We start from the raw sequence: 21,601 nt of genomic DNA on the forward strand, positions 1-21,601 counted from the left end.
TGTGACAACAAAGTGGAGTACTGTGACACCACAGTGGAGCACTGTGACAACAAAGTGGAGTACTGTGACACAACAGTGGAGCACTGTGACACCACGGTGAGCACTGTTACACAACAGTTATCCCGTCCATCCTTTTCTCACGCATCCCTCCATAGTGAACCACAGATCTGTGTTGGGAGATGGTTCTAATGCTTTGTCTTAATTCAGCTCCTAAATGCCACTTCCAGATACTGGGGGGTCTCTGCCCCCACCTGTCTTTGACTGATAATAAAGAATTGTCATATAGCAAATGGCTAGGCAGGGAGACAGAGGTGGAAAGGAACCGTGGAAAAGAGAGAGGTGAATCGCCAAGACGTGGAGGTAGATATCAAATTTAACAGCTGCAGGAGAGAGGCCATCCAGCAATGGAGGTGTAAAGGGAAAGCAGCCCTATGAGGGTGTGTGGTCTAGAAGATAACAAGGCAGCAAAGATAAAGTGGAGACTTAGAAGGTATTAAGCCAGTAATACCTGAGGGGAGTATGTGCTAACCACGTGGAGGCTTGGAAATTTCCAGCCATTGAGCTGAGAGGGCATATCAAAATTAAGCTGGTGTGTGTGTTGTGTGGTGTGTGTGTGTGTGTGTGTGTGTGTGTGTGTGTGTGTGTTTTATTCATGATTCCAGAGCTCTTGTGCAGGTACAGAGGAGGCATACAACCTACAGGGAGCATAGAGTGGCTTAGTTACTTACCGCTCAAGATCTGAGCTTAAGACTGAGCCCTATTTAGAAGCCTGGTCTAATTTGATTGTGTAATTAAGGCATTTGCTTTATGCCTGCAGTGTAAGCATCCTTACAGACAGAGCTTGATCTGAAGTCATGGACCATGCTTTCTGGTATACTCTGAATCCCCAGGAACTAGCTTAGCAGGTGTTTGGTGCATTAACAAGGATAATGAAGTAAAAGGATTTCCTAAAAAGCAAGTCACTCTTTCTGCAGTGACTGGTGTGACTTAATGAAGTGACAAAAGTGTGGGCATTTGGGGGAATCAGGAATCAGAATCAGTAATTTGTACTTGTAGAAAACACCTTGTAGATACTTGCAGAAACTTCTAGGCTTGAGAGCAACCACATGCATGTCTTTGAGAGCTGCTGTTACTCTGTATCCTGAAAGAAGAAAGATGACAGCTTTTATAAAGGATAGCCAACTTAATTACTGACAATTAATAGTCCCCTTGTCCACTTTTATATTTAATACTTACACATTAGAGACATGCTCCAATAGATCCCAGTATCTTGGGAGACCAACTGCATTCTGTTGTTTGGGTAAGAAGCATTGCATGACAGTTCAAAGTTCTGAGAAGTGAAATTGTTAAAGGCTTACACATTCATAAATGATAATATGTAAACAACTCTAGAAGATATGATACGAAATTTGTCAAACTCTGTAACAGTGTGTGAAAATAATAAACCAAGAAGAGTTTGAATTGTGAGATTTCAGAAAGCCATTCATCCTTCGGTTCCTTCATTTGCAATGTAGATATATAGCTGATGCTTCTTGATTTACCACATTGCTGCTGTAGTTGAATTACTGGAAATCATAAATAAAATAAATCTTATATTTTTGAGAAATGACAAATTAAGTAAATGAGTCACAGTTTACTCAGAAAGATAATCTAGATGGTTTTTACAACTCAGTGTCTTAATTTAACATTAAATTTAAACATGAAAATTTTAGTTTTCAATACATACTATATATTTACATATATTTGCATATATATAATTAAGACACAAAGAGAGAGAAGGGAAGGATCTAAAGGAAAAGTTAATCCGCCAAAAGATAGGAGTTTAAGTCAGAATACTGTATCAATAAGCAAATTATCAGAAAATACTTTCTTTTGCTCATTTTGAAACACTGTGAGAAGAGTCTACAGTGGACTTGTTTTCCGTGAGGTAAAACAATACTTGAAACCGTGACACATTGTGTCATGTCAATATGTATGAAGCAAATGAATCCTGTAAGGGACTTTTGTACTCAGGTTAAACACAGAGATTTCTAGAACATTTTCAGCAACTCTTCACTAATCTATATGCTTAGCGATCATCATTGCAAAGGCAGAGAAAGAAAATCATTTACCATATCTCAAAACAGTATATTCCAGATTTAAAAAAATTATCTGGGAAGCGGGTGGAGCTCAACACCGAATGCTCTTACAGAGGAGACTTACTTGGTTCCCAGTACCACATAGACTGGCTCACAACCTCCTGTAAGTCCAGTCCCAGGTGATCCAAGGACCTTTTTCTGGCTTCCATGTGCACACATTATGCACATGTGATAACCAGGCTTTCACACACACACACACATACACACAGTATTTAATAATCTAGGCAGAATCTCATTTTTGTAACATTGTAATAAAATATACATGTGAGATTTGTATATTTATGTCATGGAGAAAAATAGACTTACTCAAAGTGAGATAACTCATTTCTGCAAAATTCTATTAAAATACGACTTTCCCTAAAAAATTCCAGTATTTTTTTTTATCATGTTCTTACAGGAGATAAAGATGTCTTCAATTTTTGGGAAAACACAGGTGAAAAGAAAGAGTGTCATTATAATGGTGTCTAGGAGGGCTTGGGTTTTGTCTGGATTCAGTGTGCTTGTTAAGTTGGGAGGTAAGAATCCAGATACAACAAGGAAGAAAACATTGGTCAATACATTGGAAAAGTTAGTAAGTTTGCTGTGTGGAATGGAGCCCCCTTTTCCTTAGAAATAGTTGGCCTTAATTTCTTTATTAGTTGTAGATTGATTGTGTGTGTGTGTGTGTGTTTGTATGTGTGTTATGAAAACCTTCTGCCTGCTCTATTTCCCACAATCATAAAACCTTGAAGGATGGAAGTATTACTGACTATGGTCTACCTAGGGAAACAAATCTGTGCAGTATGAAGAGAACATGAGCTTAAGTAGAATGTTCAGTGAGAAAGTTCTGACACTGTGGGCATGCTCAGGGTATTGGAGACCACTTGAAATTGAGAGTCCAGCATTGCAAGACACACCCCCTCCAGCCAAAGAAAACTTTCCTTTAAAAAAAAATCCCATGAAGCCAGCCCTTGTATGCCATTTAGTGAACAGAAATCATATGTGGCCTCTCACCACACAGCTTCTAGCTGTGACCACTTGCTTTTCTCAATTCCTTGGCCAAGTAGCAATCATTAAATATTTGTTGATTTAATTTAGCGTAAGATGATTCCCAAATTCTTTTTTAGACTAATTTGTATTATAAACTAGAATCATAATCTTCACTAATGAATAGTCTTAATTAGAAGATAAGAGACGTAATTTTATTTTAAGATTTATATTCTATACTTGCCATGATATTATTAAATTATAGATCATTTCCAAATTACTTATAGCTTTATAATTTTTTTAAAATCTGAAATGATTCAGAAAAATCTTGAAATGTGCAAAAGATAGGCAAACATAGTTAGGAGTTCAATTTGTGTGATTAGAGAGAAGTAATCTAGAATTCATGTTTTACCATATATGCTAGCTGTGTGACCCAGGCAAAGCTCCACCTAGCCTTCATCTTTTATGTCTAAATAATGTATTATTATTTATTCTACAGAAAATTTCTTCTAATAGTTCTTACTCAATAGAGAGTTGTCAAAATAAAATAATGTAACCTATGAAAGCATTAGTGTCATATGAGACCCATAAAGGATAGGTTCAATAATTATTTATTTAGTGATAGAGAAACATTTGGATTTATAGTATAAATTATTTGCTTTATTAGACTTTCTCTTTACATTAAGTTAACATGGAAAATGAAGAGGTTCATGTACCTTTTTCCCCTGTATTTTATCCCTGGATAATAATTACCAAAATATTTGTTTTTATAAAAAAAGATTAATCAACATATAATTTTCATAGCATGAAGATGGCCTATTATACATGTACAATCCATAGAATTTTAGTAAACAGAATGTTGACTAAATTCCAGTCCAATTTTGGGACATTTCCAGTACCCAACTATGCTGTCTCAGGTCTTTTTGCAGTCACAGGAACATATGCAGAATACTTTCGAATGGATTTTAATTTTGTACCTCACTCCGTTCCTTGATTAGTAAAGATTGTTTTCAGAGTAGAGGTGAAATATTTTAGTTTGAGGTGAGTCAGAGGTCCTTGTTTGGGTGTTATTCCATCTCATCTGGGAAAAAGTGTTAAGTGTGAAAATACCATAAACCAAACTGCATCAATGTAGAACTGAACAGACCCTTAGATGTCCAAGGAAGTCAAGGCAGGGACACACAGAGAGAAGTGGAGACAGGACATAGAAGATACGACAGCGAGGCTTTGTTCATTTCAATGTTATATAATTATACCTAGAACATTTCTATGTGATCTGCAGAGGGTAAAGAAACTACATGTATTTACACATCAGTGAGGCCATCACAGTTAAGAAATCAGTCAAGAGTTTAAACAAAGAGACAAAGCAATTCTTAGTGGGAGGTGTGGAGTACCTATGGCAGGGTTGTCTTCTTCATCAATGCGAGTTGTCAGGGAGTTAATGAGTGATAGAATCAAACTCTGATCAGAACACACATGGAACCTAAATGTTCCATGAATCCAAGGAGGAATTTTCTTTCTTTCTTTTTACCAATAGTTTGACAAAACAAACACCAATTTAAGCATAGTTCTTGTAAGTCATTTAATTTCATAAGTGAACCCCAACAGGAGGCAAAGGAAGAGAGTTTTGTTTTTCCTTAGCTCTTTTCTCTAAGCCCCACATCCAGCAGGGAATAAGAAGCAGGTGAGGGGGAGGAGAGACATATGACTGCACCTTCAGCAATTTCAGGAAGCATGTTGTTAAACCCTGTGAAGCCAGAAGGGTATGTTCAAGTGCACTGAAGTGTGAAGTTTTATGTATTATTCACATGGCTCTCTTCTTACTTAGAACTAAGAGCATGTCTATGCCTCTCCATATACTCAGGACACACACACACACACACACACACACACACACATACCTATAAACTTGAAAAACGTAAGTCAAAATCCCCCTGTGGTTTCCTTTGGAGATTTAACTCTAACACAGAGACTTACTACTTAAAACATTTTTTCTCAAATTCATTGCCTCCTGTCTTTAGCCTATTCTCCCTGTTTTTCTTTCTTTCCTTTATTGTCTGTCCTTCATCTGTGATCCACATTCTCCCATACTTCCCTTGGCTACAATCGTGGGGTGGAAGAGTGATGTTAGGGAGAACAGAGGAAGAACTAAAATATTACAGTTAAGTTCCAGGACTTAAGGTCTTGGGTTGAAAAAATTCCCCCTCCTCCTCCTGCCTTCTCTCTATATCTTTCAATTCCTGAACAGAAGTAAAAAAAATGTCCATGTCTTAAAGCACAAATTTCCCAGTAGTTAAAGGTAAAGCTAGAATTTGCATGGGTTTTGTAATAACCCACATAGTGGAAGATGGTAACCATTTGTACCAGGATATTTGTAGTGCATATGGGAACAAATGGTTGGGTTCTGGCTTTATTTAAAAGGAAAGGGCAGCTTTTCTGTTGAAGGCAAGGGAATAGGAGAGGTTAGTAGCCATGTCATTATGTAAAATGCAGAAAGGTGCAGCTGAGCTGGTTGTTTGAGAGTGGAGAGCATCCTGGAGACTCCTTTTGACATATTTAGTTAGATCTGCCCAGAAACGTTTTGTTTCAGCTAGAGTTAGGGTTAGAGATGTGCACTGAGGAACTCTGCACACAGCTGACACATTTAAACTACAAGATTAAATGCTTAGGAATGTTAAATGGATCCCACAAGCCAACGTTCTAAGGATTGAAGCTTGCTGGCACTAGAAGCACAAGCGGTAAGATAGATCAGCAATAATAGACTAAGGTACATGAAATATATAAGAGGATATGTATCCGTGTTCTCATTGTATTTATCTTTATGTAAAGTCTATTCTACTTTGAATCACTTTTTATTTAATACAAATATGTGAAACCCATTTCAATTTCTATCATCCAAAATTTGTTTTTATATTCTATTAACCTTTTCCAAGGAATTTTCTTCTGATTTTAGCTTATTTTCTTCTTAATTTAGCTTATTAACTCAAATATTTGTATTTAGCCTAAATCTCAGACTCATATAAAATAGTTATTTTTTTCTACATAATTTAACTATATTCACAAATGTCTTTTTAAGAAGCTTAACTGTTAAATATAGCACATGTTTGAAGAGTAAGTTATTCAACAGAGACATGCAATACCACATCATCTTGGACAGAAACATTGATCTTCCCTGTGGAAAAATGAACCTTTCAACCTCACTAAGATGCCCAGCACTAAAAGAGAACATAATAGGACAGAAGACCTGTCTGAACCACAAGAGGCAGGATTCTGGGTTGTATCCAAGGCTGTGATTGAGCAGGCTCAGAGTAAGAGGATGATGTAATCAAGAGAAAAGATAAAAGGGTAATAGGGAACATTAGAAGAAATGGTAATGATGGGAAGGGAACAAGAGGGATGTAGGTAGAATGTAAAGAACATCTGTAAATGGAGCCTGATAAAAACGCTAAGAAATTCAGAGCAACTTAAGTGTTAATTTTTTTTAAACCAGACTCATTATGAAGTATGATCCAGCATTTATAGGGGAACCTTAAAATCAAACCAAGAGGAGCAGGTGTCTATACTACAATGATGCAGTTGTTCATTTGTATCAATAACTCCAGAGGATTTTCTACAAGTGCAGAGCCCACGTTATGCCTGCAAACACTCATCTAAGGCAAAAGTGGAAAAAGCATATAGAAAACTTTCTTGGAAACATAAATGGTAGACACCATGTGGAGAATTCTAAAAGGATTTTCAGGGCAGAAAATGAGAAAAAGATAAAGGGAAAGTGGACAATATCTACAAATAACATCAGAATGAACTGTCAGAAAAGCCAAGAAGGAGGAGAGGCAGCCATCACAAAGATGCATCAGAAATAGCGTACTGAGAAAGAAGGCATGGGGGGGGGGGCAGAAAGATGGTAGAACACCTGGCCTTGGACATTTTAGCTTTCTAAGGACAAAGCCATTGGGGAGCCTGTCAGTCTCTATAAATCCAGAAGGCACATGGTGGTGTCAGGAATTGAGGCCTGGGAAGCCACAGTGAATGTAGCACACATAGCACACAGTGTTTTCTGTATGTGGTGTGCAGTGTGAAGCTGGCCACAGTGAATGTAGCACACAGTGTTTTCTGTATTTGGTGTACAGTGAGTCCTCACCTCTCTAAGCACATCTGTGGGATATCTAGAACTACCCCTGCCTCCATTGTGGTGCCACATCAATACCTTTAGACAACTGTTTGCTTTGCAAAAGTCATGTGGAGTTGTTTTATTTCTTGAAGACTGGAGAGTTGAATTGTGTAGCATTCCTAATCTGAAAGGCAGCGCAAGACAGGAGAATGAATGGACCCTAGACGGTCCAGACTATGGTGTAGATCTCTGTTGCCCAAGGCTATGACCATCGCTGTTCTTTTGTTCTCTCATATCACTAGTTCAAACATACAAGGAAATCAATTATAATCACTTTCCAAAATGGTACATACATTGTGAGGAGTATATTTGTAAAATATCATTGTCTTTTAGAAGATTTTAACAGTTTTCACTGAGGAAATCAAGAAAAGGAGAGACGAAAAACTGCTTTCTAGATAGTAATGTTTTTCAGGGACATCTTAAATTTTCAAAAAATGAAAATGGAATGATGAGAATTTAAATATTTTATCTAGTAACTATAAGGAAAATATTTTACAAATACTCAACAGGCTTCAATGCATTTTAAAAACAAGTTGTTTGACTATTGGCCATAAAGGGGTATAGAAAAGTTTTCATGAAGCCTGTGAGCTCAGGGACTATGCCTCCCTCTTCCTCCCTCTCCCTTCTTCTCCCTCCATCTCCCTTCCTCTCCCTCTATCTCCCTCTATCTCCCTCCATCTCCCTCCATCTCCCTCCCCCTGTCTTGGTTGCCTTCCATTCCTTCACATCCTGGCAGGCAAAGCCTGCTTTGTGCTCCTGATTTCTTGTCTCCACATAATCCCTCCTCTCACCAGATTCTCCATCAGTTCTTGCATAGCGATTATGAAAATCAACAATTACTAATTAATAACCAGTTTTCAGGTTCTCAAGCTAAATTTAAGAACAAGTGTGGAGATAAAATAGTATAATAAAGCTTTAGATTCAATCTTTTCCCTTTAAAGTAGAATGGCCTATGTGGCCACTTGGAGTTGATTTATTTTCTCTTCAATTTTGAGTTCATAGTTTGTTACTCTCTTGGGCTTGCCACTGTCATAGAGAAAAATACAGTATAGTGTGAAATGCTTGCTTCCTATCAAACATTGTTTCAGTTTCATGTGAATTTCTCTGAATTTAACCATTTCATAGATTTGCTTATGTACTTGATTCTGTCTTCCTATTGGGGATGACAAAGCTGCTGAGGGATTTCATAGCCTACTGAGCTTCAAGCCAGGGTTTAAACTGCTTGAGTTGATTGCAATGGTTGAGGGCCCATGTTCAATCATTTGGCCTTGTTTTCTTTAGTGATTAGTTATCGGTCATTTTTAGAGTAATTAACATATGTAATCATATACAATCTTTCTTTTGGTTGACCAAAGGCTGGTTTACATTTAGCCTTAAATATGTATAAATCAATCTTACCTCTGTACTTATTTGGTAAGTAAGAGTAATGAAACATGAGTTTGTTTTGCCTCTGATAATCAGGTGTTCCCTTACAGATGCTGTCCATGCGTTGCTTTGTGTAACTGGCTGCCATCCTTGTCTTTGCAGCACCGGCTACCAGTTTATTTACTATTCACCTGAGAACACAGCGAAGGCAAAGGAAGTTCTCAGCAGCATCAATCAGCTACAACCTCTCATAGCAACTCATGCAGACCTGCTGCTAACCTCTGCCAGCCAGCGTTCTCCAGACAGCCTGAAGAGCTCTTTAAAGCTGCTTTCAGAAAAAGTAAGATTCACATCTTGACTCCAGTGGGGAAAGCAAAATCCCCATCGGAGTTGCCTTCTGACGGCATCACCTTTCATGCCATCTGGAAATGTAAAAGAGACTAGGTTAAAAGTAAACTTCAAAGCATTGCCACGGGATCAAAATGAATTGGCTTCTTTCTCTTTGTGCGTTCCGTATGCATTATTTCTTTCTCTTGTAGGAAATAAAATTTTATTGCCTGGTATATAGTTCCTCTTTTCCATGCTATTTTTATTCCTTCTTTTGGTTTGGCTAAGTAAGTGAAGTGAATGTCTAAGTGAAGTGAATTAGATTTCAAAATTATTTTCCTCTAATAATCATGTAATTCTTTTGCATATGTAGCTATACATTTAAATGGGAATATCACTTGATCTGAAGCAGATCCTGGATGTGGGTCCCATTTGTGGCATGAGACAATCCCTCCTTTGTCTTCTACAACACTGTCAAATGGGAAAAGATTAGCAATACTACAAAAACTGTTAATTGCTGTTTAAAACCTGGTAGACTGTAAGCTTTGCTTTGTCCAAAAGTGTCTCTACATATACATTAAATAAAGGTCGCTAGGCCTAGGGGCATATGCACAGTATAGATAATTAGAACTACTCTAAAATATAGAACCAAAGTGGAAAGGAACCAATTAGAGCAAGATTTTAAATAGTAAAACTAAACATCCTAGAGTGTATTAAACTTAGCTCACCTGCCTAGTGTATGTACATACTTGTGTACTCCCTGATGAGGCATTTTAAATATTACACAATATAGAACCTGACCAAAGAAAATGCTTCTAAAAATTCTAGAATAATTCTACAGTATAGTTCCTTGCCTCCCTAAAGACAATGTTTGAAGAACCTGGATATAATATGTGTATGTTTATTAACAAAAATTCTGTTTTAAAATTTTTACCTTAAACTGTTCATTTCTATATATTCTTCTTACAAGAGAAAACTAAGATCTGCATTCGTTGAAAAATAGTTATGTTTTGTTTAGAAGGGTCAAATGTCTTTTCTAATACATTTAAAAGAAAGAAGCTATCCCAGGATTTCTGGTTTAAACCTGGTGTCTTTCCATGCTACAATAGGTTTGTCTACAATGCAAACAAGCAATATGCTTGTCAGATTTTACCAGTAGCTACTTTGTGTCAAGAAAGGGACTCCTAGAATTCATTTTTTGTTTGTTTAATCTTCTCAGTTGTTGGGTACATATTACCTTCATTCCACAAAGGAAAGGTTAAAATTTAGATAAACTAAAAAGGCACAAAATTGTAAAGTTTGAGTCCTTCCTAGGAAACCATTAAAGTCTACCACGTGATCTAGCTATCCAGACCAAATTACTTTATCTAAATTAAAAACTTCACACATTTCCTTAATTAATGTTTTTGGTGGATCAGAAGAAAAACCCAAAGATGTCTATATACAGTGAACTAGTGTAATCTCACTTTGATTCATCTCTCTTGGGGGTGGGTGATGGGAGGAGGTGCACTTTTTCTGAGTTCACCTAAGCAGTAAGTCTTAGCAAATAGTGCATTTGCGGAGTAGTATTTATATTCTTCCTGTGCACTGGGCAGGGATGTGTCATTTCCTGCATCATTTGCAGCTCGCTGAGGGCATAGGGAGGGCACGGTCTCCACCTTTAATGCAGCATCACTCGACATTTTTCTCAAGGTTTCTGTGGAGTAGAAAGGGTTTGTCTGCTGATAAGCCTCCTGACCCCAGAAACTAACAGGATTGTTCTTAAGGTTAATTTTATAAGTCATACAGCCTTTTGTGGATCCATGCCTGGAATTTCAAAGAGTTCTGTAAGTCAATAATATTTCATTGTTTTTGGAAGGAGTCAGCCTTGGTCCTTCATTTTAGCACGAGGAAAAGTTTAGTGTTATCATACATTTCAATATAATTTAATATTCTGCTTTATGTTTCCACATTTCTTTCAGTTCTGTTAGATGAGAAGATAAAAGTGACCCCATTGATAGAACACACATTTATTTTTGACAGGGTTTATTTGTGTAGTCCTGGCTGTCCTGGAACTCACTCTGTAGACCAGGCTGAAAGGCTCAAACTCAGAGACTTCCTTACCTCTGCCTTCTAAGTGCTGGGATTAAAGGCACGTGCCACTACACTTGGTGATAGTATCTACTTTTAAAATAAATTTGTAAAGTTGATTTAATGTGTAAATATGACCTTAGTGATCAAAGGTCACTAGGATGAAGCAAATTACCATTTTAGTAATTTAGACTCTTGATGGTAATGATAATGGCAGCCAAGAGTCGCATTTGCCTCAGGATCCATTAAAGGCACCATTCCAGCGATATCCTCAACTTTAACAACTACATGTGTTAGCTATTATTAATTCTAATATTTACTATTGATAATCTCATCAAGTGTTATTAGTGTTCTCATCTGGCACACAGAAAAGTTAAACAATTGTTAACACTCACACAAGTTGTGTCACTGTCTCAGGCTTCTTTTAGTACATGTCACTATACACTGTCTTTGAAGATTGCCCTGATCTAGTGGACTAAGGAACATGTTGGGGGCAGGGGGGAGGAAGCATAAGGGAACATCACAATAGTGAATATTTACTGTGTATTCTTACTGAATACACAAATTCAGTAAGATTACATTATAATTTAAAATCTCTTATATATCCCTATGTGGTATGGGAGATTAAACAGGCGTTCACAAATGTCAGTCAAATACACTGAGCTATTTCTGTAGCCCTTGTCTTACTTTGTCTTCTAATAGACAGTTAGTTGTCCCTGGTAGTAAATTACTAGTCCATAAAAATATTAAAGATGTAATTTAATCCAAAATATTTTAATATAGAGCAAACTCTGAATTTAGCTGAATAATTCCATCCAGAAGGGCACAATTTTCACATAAAAGTTAGAATTTTAACAAATGACACCAATAGTTGAGTTGAATGAGTAGAAACTGTAATTTTCTTTTCCTTAAAATACAAATAATCTCTTTGATGAACAGAGTTCAAGGAAATATGTAATGTAAATAAATTCAAATGAAAAGTCAAAGAGAATGTAGATCGTGTATAGATATCCCATAGATCAGAAATATGAGTGACATCAGCCTTCAAATGTCTACCTCTTCTCTCCATTCCATAGGAAGTCACTATTGTCCTGCTCAGCCAACAACACCATTGAGCACTTAATTATGCATGGTACTGTACTTTATTGCTATAAGATAATTTCTAGACATGGCCATTAACTTTTACAACCACAGATCCTCAAAGAATGGGGCTATTTCACAATATTGCAATGCTTAAAGTAGCTAAAATGTAAAACTTGGACGCTAAGCTCACAATGTGCAGAAGAAATTGTAGTCCTAGCATCTCTTCAAACAGAGTTCTGTAATATGATCATGTTCAAAGAGGAATGAACATATTTTTTTTCCTGAAATTCAAGATTTCCTTAAATTTCTTTCTATAGCTCCAGCACCATCAGCCAGTCTTTCAGAAGTTAGAGTGATTTGTGGTATTGAAGAGAATACTATGTTAGCTACTTAGGTACTAAGAGGGATTTTCTCATTGTTTATCCACTTCAATGATCCCTAGGTCTATCTCCTGTCAACTGAAAGAATGGTGGGAAGGAGAAGGCTAGTTTGTTTGCTATTGGTTGCTAAAAGTATATATAAATGGAGGGCAAATTGGAGCTTAAGAATTGTGGCCTCAAACTCAGTTGAAACTTGAAGATTTGACTTTATGTTTCTGTTTTCCAAAATCCCTATCAAACTGTAAATATTTAATTAGTGAAATAATATCCAATGAAAATTTATGTTCATTGGTAAACTGGGGAGCAGAAAAACAAAGTGACATCAAAGATGATGCCAAGCTTTTGACTTGTATATGAAGCACATGGTGTCTGGAGGCTCTGCAAGTGATGCAGATCTCTATATCTGCCTCCTCAACAAGGATGCTGGATCAATGGGCTCCAGGCTTTCAAAAGTACAAAACAGGGGGATCTTTGTTCATGCCCAGCTTACTCCCTAAGGCTGTTTTCAGACAGTAGTACAGGAGAGGAAATTTGAACTGTATTTCTCAATGAAAAGACAGAATCTACATTTTGGGAATTCTGAATTTATTAGAATATAGAGTATAGTTTAAGGAAGATGGGACTTAACATAGAAAGAAGTGTGGAAATCTATGAATGAGTGCATTTATGTCTTTATTTCATGCATGTTTATGAATAAACACCCAAGAAAACAAACCTCAGACATTAGCCAATAGAGCTATTTCTGTTCTCAAACAGTGCTCTCTCTCTCTCTCTCTCTCTCTATATATATATATATATATATATATATATATATATATATATATATACTTTTTAGTGGTTCTTTGTGAATATCACAGCATGTGCCCCAACCCCAGACATCTTCCCCTCCACTCATCCCCATCCTCCACTCCCAAGAGAAAACAAAGCTCATTGTGGAAGCTGTAGCGTGACACAGCCTTTCACAGAGTATATATATACCCTTCTGTCCACACCTCTTTGCTTACAAATGTTCGTGGCAATGACTTGTTTGTCTGGTACAAGGCCTCTGGCCTTCTTCTACTTTATCAGTACTGGAACCTCACTGAGACTCCTCTTGTACATCCTGCTGTTGCCCTGTGTCATGGAGATCCTGTAGTTTGGGATCTGTAAGACCAGGTCCTTCATGTACTCCAGCAGTTCATTAATGGGTTAGATGTTGGAGTGGGTCAATTCAAAGCCCTGGATCTGGGACTGAGAGGCATCTGAGTTTGTCAGCCTGAAGGTTGGCTCTCCCACATTCACACCCTTGGGGCCAGCTCACTGGCAACCCCTCAAATAGAGCCAGTTCTTTTGTGCTACTGAGACCTGCTATCTTGATTTTTGCAGCTGGGGTAGAACATAACCAGTTCTCCCATTCTCATGACCTTGGGGACAGCTCTCTTTCCTATCAAAAGTAGCAAGGGACAAGGGAGGGGAGGAGAGCATCTCTCCCTCTGTGCCACCACAGCACAGCAGACTAGAGGCAGGGTCAGCTCTCCTGCACTCATACTCTCAGAGCTGGCTCACCTACAACTCCAACATCCAGGGCCAGTGCTGCTTGCTGCCCAGGCAAGGTGAAGGAATATGCTATGAATATTATTATATCTTCACTTCTGCAAATCTGTAAAGGAAGAAAAAAACTTACTAGCTATTTTCTGGATAGAGTCTTTTGAAAACCTTGGGTCTGATAGTGGAGCTCAAAGAAAGCTAGATAGAGTTGTGGTCCATCTCCATGAATAAGGCTTTAAAACAAGGCTCAAGAGGGTCTCATCTCAAGGAACCTAAATTTACATCAGAACAAAACAATCTTTAAAATAATATGATAGAAATTAAGCAACTGATGCTATAAAATCAAACTGCATGCCAGTCAATAAACAAATACCAATCGTGGTTGAAAATTCCTGGAGAGATGGTTCACTGGTTAAAGGCTCTAATTGCTCTTACAAAGGACCTCAGATTGATTTCTAGCACTTCCAAGGCAGCTCACAACTGTCTGTAACTCCTTCTAGTGCATCCCATGCCCTCTGCTGGCCCTGTGAGCAAATGACACACAGAAAACTTTATTAAAGTTACATTTTTCTAAGTGTAATTTTAAAATTTTATTAAATAATCTTTATGAATTATTTGAGAATGTTAAAAAATGCATCTTGATTTATATTCAGACTCCAAAAGGAAAAAAATTTTCTGGAGGCTAGATTAATGATGGGGATACTTTCTACTTTATATTGTTGTAAATATGTGAAAAGAGAAATTAAAATATAATGACAAATATTTTTTTCTGATCGAGGAGACATTATTTAGAAAGTAAAATATGCAGTCTGGGAAAATGGCTCAGCAATTAAAAAAAAAAAAAACTTGCTTCTTTTCCAGAACAGACCTAAGTGTCCCACACCTACATCTGACTGCACATCATGTCCTGAATCCCCAGGTCCAGGCTATCTGAAACTGCACTCACATGCACAAACCCACACCAGACTGACCAAAAGACAGACAGACAGACAGACAGACAGACAGACAGACACACACACACACACACACACACACACACACACACATAATATATATATACATATGGAAGAATTTAAAGTAAAAATGAGCTGGTCAGATGGCTCAAATAATTATGACACCTATGGCCTCACCTGGTATCCTACACTCAAGTTCCATGACCCACATCAGGGCAGGGGAAAAAAATGATTCTTGCAAGTTGTTCTCTGACCTCCAGAAAATTTAATTAAAAACAAAAACAAAACAAACACAGAAAAGGCAAGTCATGAACTTTGAAAAGTATATGGAAAAATACATGTCTCATAATGATCCTGTATCAGAATATAAAAAATGTTCCTGTGTCTTAATAAGACAAGCAACCCAATTAATAAAGGGGAAAAAGATTAAAAGCACACTCCACCACAAAATATACATGAGTGGGAAGTAAGTACATAAAAAGTTTCTCAGCAGCATTGTTTTGGCAGAGAAATGCAACTGAGACTCCACTAACCACCTATTGAAATAGGAAATGCAAATGAGATTCCACTAGCCACCTAATAAATGAAGCAGCTTGCAGAATGCCTTATATGTAAATACAGAAATGGAGAATGAAAATTCTCCCTCATACAGCCCTGATACCTAGCCACCTAATTACTACCTAGTTATTTCCCCCAATAGTTTATTCTGCTGGCTGGAGAGATGGCCCCTTAGGGAAAGGGCTTGTTGTGCAAGTGTGAAGATGTAGGTCTGTATTTTCAGAAACTCATGAAATGCAGGGTACAGAGGCATAGAAAATTATTTCCAGCACTCCTACAGTGAGATGAAAAGTGGGCTGGAAATCTCATGAAGTTCACATACCAGGTACTCTAGTAAACAATATAAACAACTAAAGAAAGACCCAGTGGAAGAGACCAAGACTCTAGGTCATCTTCTGATGTCTGCACATGTGCCATGATATGGGCCACTGACACCCACACTCACACTCAGAGAAAGACAATTTTGAAGATAGTAAATTAATTCTCCTGGCACATAGAAAGCCAAGAAAGGATATCTGCTTTGTGCAGGTCATCCCTTTCTAGCAATAGACAAACTAATAATGTATAGTTTGCATTATTGGTCAGTATTGGGCATTGCTACATATCGTGCTTCTGGGCCACCTTTTTAAACATTTGAAATATGATCAATTATTTAGTGTTAAGACTCTGGTGTTCTCTGGTGTTTACCTTTTAATATTTGTGGATTTTAACTAATTTCCTGGAGAAGGAGACAGGAGAGAGAGAGAGAGAGAGAGAGAGAGAGAGAGAGAGATTATTTAGTATTTGAAAAAGAAATCACCCCATAAAAGCAGTGTTGGGGAGTGTCTACTGGACTGAAAAAAGAAAATTTCGTGTGGACGTAATGAAAAGGTCTGATTCTTCCATTGCTGGGACAGTTTTGGTAGAAGAAACTAGGGAGCAGTCCAACATAAAGAGGTCAGGGGAAATGCACCAGGTATTTGCATTCTGGGTTGCTGGAAAGGAATGACATCATCTGGGAGAATATCTTATAACACAACTGCAAGGAAACAAAATAGATGCAAATTTCTACTTCCAGTTCACACTGTAGCTCTTAAATTGTAAGGACCTTAAGGTGCTGGTGATGATTCAGAATGTACGTGGAGATGGGTCTCAGAGGCTTGGGCTTACGGATGATAACGGAGACTTTGTGGGAATGTTATATCACCAGCAGAGGAAAATGAACGCTTTTGAGAGAGTGATTTAAGGTTCCTGGTTTGATTTTCACTGTCCAGAACGACCAGGAGGTGATGAGGCACAAACGGAAAACTTATTAAAAAATTCAGTGGAAAGAGAGAAATGTAAATAGAAGAAAAACTAGTATACAACAGCATTCCCAAGTAGAAGTGCTACTTAGTATAAACTGAGAAAATGGCTAAACGGTTGTTCAAGGTTAAGTATGTGATACATGAATGCTCAGGGTGTCAGTGACCTCCTGGCTGCTCAGTATAATTTTCCATAAGGAATTCTGAACAAAAGATATGGACATGCCAATGGTGAAATATAAAAGTATTTTTACTCTGAAATAAATAAGGTATATCAAATATAAAAATAAATGGATTTTTCTTGCTGTATACATGATTTTTAAAATAGCTGTCACCTACTTATGCCATCAGTTACTTCTATGTTACCGATGTAATCTGGTTGACATTGCCTTGAACTCATTTTTAATGAGAATGAAATTCTGAAAAGAATAGATTTTGTCAAATTAGTCATGTTCTCTAGTGGAGAAGGGTAGTCTTAAATGAACAGATCCTAGCCACTCTTCTGTTATTAATATTCAGAGGCCTGGTAATTTTTTTTTTCAGGCAATCCCAAGAGAAGTAAATTTTAGTGCTTTTAATCTTTAAGATAATTCTATGTTCGCCTTGAAGAATGGTAAACATGGAAATATAAACTTCAAAAATGCCACAAGGGTAAAATATTGTTTGACCTACCCTTTTTACACAATTTAGACCACTCTGTTGTTTTTGTTTGTTTTACATTTAGTGTAACCTAGTAACTCAGTAACAAGAGCAAACCATTCCTGTGCATTTACCTTCCCTCATCTTACATCATCAACACCAAGTTATGAGTCACAAGATGCCAATGAGTTGTATTAAGTGACCTAATAATTTCCTGAAACTACTACTTTGATCATAAATTATCCAACTTCTACTCATCTTATTTAATGAGTGTGTCAAGAAAAATAAGACATTTCCCCCAACTCACATGAATCTTGCAAATGAAATACTTAATTTTTTTAAAAAAATCAAATGTGACTATATGTGTACAGGTTTAAAAAGGCCCAGAGAGATTCCAATGATCCAGGAAAAATTTTCCACAGACAAAGTAAGTCAAGGCTCAACTCTGTGGGCTTTGTGTAAGACTTTATTTCCTTGTATTTAACTCTCTTAGAACAATTCTGGCTGTAGAAAGACAGCCTTCAAGACAGTATTGCATTATCTTCCAAGTAATCTTTATAAAAGTGAAGTAGAGAGCCTGTGTGTGCATGTTTGGAAAAATTACTATAGAAGGTTCTACTTGGTGTGAATAGCTATGCCTCAATACAATAATCGCGCAAGTGTTGCAGGAATCAGAGCTGTAGTAGCAGGGATGCAGAGAAGGCCAGCTAAGAATGTACTGAATCAAAAGAAACTAGCAAGAAGTAAAAAGTTTGGCTAATCATAATGGGAGTAAGTTCACATTTTAATAACTAAAGTGGCATTGAAGGGCATATCCAGGTTATTGGAAATGATGTGGATAGCAGGTTTGTCTGGATAGAGCACTGTGTGTCTAATTTTTTTCATTATTATTCATTATGCATCTTCCATAGCCATTCTAACATTTATTGCACATGCTTTTCCAATACAAGCCAGATGACATTTCATAACTTATTTTAAAGTATTTTCCAATTGTTAATGGTTTATGTTCAGCTTTTCATATTTATTGCTTTCTTACAAGGTGACTAATATATCTGTTGAATGTTGACAAGAGTCAAAAACTTTTGCAGCAGTAATAATTCCATAGGTAGTTTATAGCAGGAAAATTTAGTTCTGAGACATATACATCTTCAAAATGTGTGGAGACTCAGAATGAAGGAAGGGACACAGACATCTACACTACTTGCAAGTGGTGGTTGGGTTGGAATGAGGAAAGGCTACTGAGCTTGGGAGACAACTGAGAATCAGAAGTGTGTTAACAAAGACCATAGAGTTACTGTCTTCCCTCCCTTCCTCCCTCTTCCTTCCTCCCTCCCTCCCTCTTTCTCCTTACTTTCCTCCATCACTCCCTCCCTTCCTCTCTCCTTCCTTCCTTCTTCCTTCCTTCCTTCCTTCCTTCCTTCCTTCTCTTTCTTTCATTGTGATTTGTTTGAGAATTTACTGTACAAGTTCATACATGTAACACTTAGTCCCCAGTTGGTGGGACTGTTTGGGATGTAGTAAGCAGAGCTGTGGCCTTGTTGATGGATGTCTCACAGGGGGAAGGTTTTAATATTTCAAAAACCCATGTCTGCCTCAGTTTCTCCTCGTGTCACTTGGTTGCTTATTGAAAAGTGAGCTCCCAGCTACTGCTCTAGCACCATCTCCCCCTGCCATGCTTCCACTCCAATGACCATGGACTCACCTGAAATGCTAAGCCCCAAATAAATTCTTTTTCTTGTAAGTTGCCTTGGTTATGGTGCCACACCATAGCAATAGAAAAGCAGCTAATATTGTTTTATATTTGATTAATGGTCAACCACAAGATCTGTCCCAGCTCTAGAATGTTACAATCTATTGGAAGAAAATACAGAGCTATAATAAATAATTTTTGGTACTTGTTTACAGGGGGGTTACATAATTTTCTTTAATTACTGACAGTTATAAGAAGATACGGAGAAAGTTTACTAATTTGAAGTTACCCATGGCATGTTTGATTGCATTTTGATAGTAGACCAAGAAACAGTTATTTTGAAATGAAGTGATTATTAAGTTAGCATTATCAGAAGTTGTTACATTAAATAAAGATATCAATTATCCTCAAAAAAAATTACGTTAAGGATCTTTTCCTAACCAACTACAAGCTATGAACCACACTGGTCAATGTTGGCTTGTCTCTGTAGTGTTTGTACATGGTGTTAGGCCACACACATGCTATGTTTACTATATTAAGGAAAATCAATTACTGCATCTTTCAGTCTATTACAGCATGAGGCTGTTAAACATTTCATCAGAAAATTACAAAGTACAGCTGGAAAGCTTTTTACTGCTGGGAAGCTGCCGATATCCTAGCACTTACTGGGTATTTACCACTAGCTTGTAAAACCATCCATGCCAAAATTCACCTTAACTTCATTAACATCACATTACTGGCATAATGTGGTAAAGGAGACAGTTCAGGGTAGGATAATAAATTATAAAAAGCAAACATTTTCATAGGGAAGATTGCTCTTTTGTTTCTTCTATTGAAATCTTTCCATGATGTGAAAATATTCTGAATATACATATTTTTTGCAATGAAGTCTTTTATTTTTTTCTGAATTCTTTGCTTCTGTTTTATAACACAATCAGGTTTTCTTTTGGGTTATGTTTGGGATTACTTGAGAGATGCAGTAGGTAGTTGTTGAAATGATTATCCCCAGTGAAATATATCTGCGAAGACTGTGGAGCTCAAAGAGAGTAGGCTGAGGAGACAGATGGTGTTTATAGTACATTTAAAACCTCAGCATTTACTTTAAAACAGGAGGACTCCTATCTTTGGCAGCATCCCAAAGCCAAACTATTTCCCATTGATTGGTATGAATCATTCTCCCTACTTGGCTCCTGGGCCTTTTCCACCACACACACCTCTTAAGTGCCAACAAATCTGCAATTGACCTTTTTACAGCTCTATGCAGAGATGCCTACCATGGGTTTCTAATCCTTGTCAATTTCTTTGCAGACTGAGCTTTTTGTCCACGCCTTCAAGGACCAGCTGGTCAGGAGTGCTCTTTTAGCTCTCTACACTGCGAGGCCAGGAGGCATCCTTAAGAAGCCACCCTCTCCTAGTGTCAGCACAGAGGAGAAAAGTACTCAGCATGATACCCCACAGCTTAGAAGACAAGACTCCATACCACATCATTCTGACTATGATGAAGAAGAGTGGGTAAGTCTCCTCACACCATTTACTCTCATGGTTTAGTGTAAAGAAATACAGGGAGCATATTAAGAAAGCTCTCTCTCTCTCTCTCTCTCATATATATATATATATATATATATATATATATATATATATACACACATTACATTTTTATATATACATATACATTTGTGTATATGTATATATATATAATATACACACACACATACATATACCCCAAACATGCTCAAAAGAAAACCTGATCATCCTATGCATCCTCTGTTTATTTCATATTTAAAGCATAAGCAAAGATCACACAAAAAAATTTTAAAAATTGTTTTAAAGACATATTCAGAATATTTTCACATCATGGAAAGATCTCAATAGACATCACAACAGAATTGTGGATAGATAGGACAAGCTTTCTCTTAGGATCAACTTGAACTTGAAAATTGTATTCCTGATCAAAATGATTTGTCATTTATGTTATTTGTTGTCAAATAAGTCATGTACATAGCCATGAATGAGTCATTGAATTATGCTATCAATGTTAACAAATCCTATAATGCATTCTCTTATTCATTTCTAAGCTATTTAAGAATTTTAAACTTTGCCGACAAAGACTAAAAAGTCATGGGTATCATCCAGTCTTGGCATGGAGTTGCTGTAAGACAAGGAACATCTTCTACTGAGGCTTAGACAGGGCAGCCCAGTTAGGGGAAAGACATCCAAAGGCAGGCAAGAGAGTCAGAGACAGCCCCTGGCCCTGCTTTAGTAATTCCACATGAAGACCCAGTTGTACGACTGTTATATATGTGCAGAGGGTCTAGGACTATGCAGAGGGCCTAGGTCTGTCCCGTGCATGCTTTCTGGTTGGCAGTTCAGTCTTGGTGAGCTCCTATGTGTCCAGGTTAGTTGATTCTGCAGCTTTTGTTGTGGTCTCCTTAACCCTGGGAGGCCTCCCCTTTT

At 37.3% G+C, this 21,601-nt stretch overlaps 1 protein-coding gene across 3 annotated transcripts in view; it reads left to right on the forward strand.

Annotated features, from left to right (window-relative positions):
• Inpp4b (inositol polyphosphate-4-phosphatase type II B) overlaps positions 1 to 21,601 on the forward strand; it is a 748,293-nt gene that overhangs the window by 605,291 nt on the left and 121,401 nt on the right. For all 3 annotated transcript variants that reach the window (XM_029480343.1, XM_029480345.1, XM_029480344.1), the window contains exons 16-17: positions 8,800 to 8,977; positions 20,456 to 20,659. In XM_029480343.1, coding sequence (XP_029336203.1) covers positions 8,800 to 8,977; positions 20,456 to 20,659 — 382 coding nt within the window. The remainder of the gene's footprint in view (positions 1 to 8,799; positions 8,978 to 20,455; positions 20,660 to 21,601) is intronic.

Source organism: Mus caroli, chromosome 8 (genome assembly GCF_900094665.2).
Source record: "Mus caroli chromosome 8, CAROLI_EIJ_v1.1, whole genome shotgun sequence".
Taxonomy (NCBI): domain Eukaryota; kingdom Metazoa; phylum Chordata; class Mammalia; order Rodentia; family Muridae; genus Mus; species Mus caroli.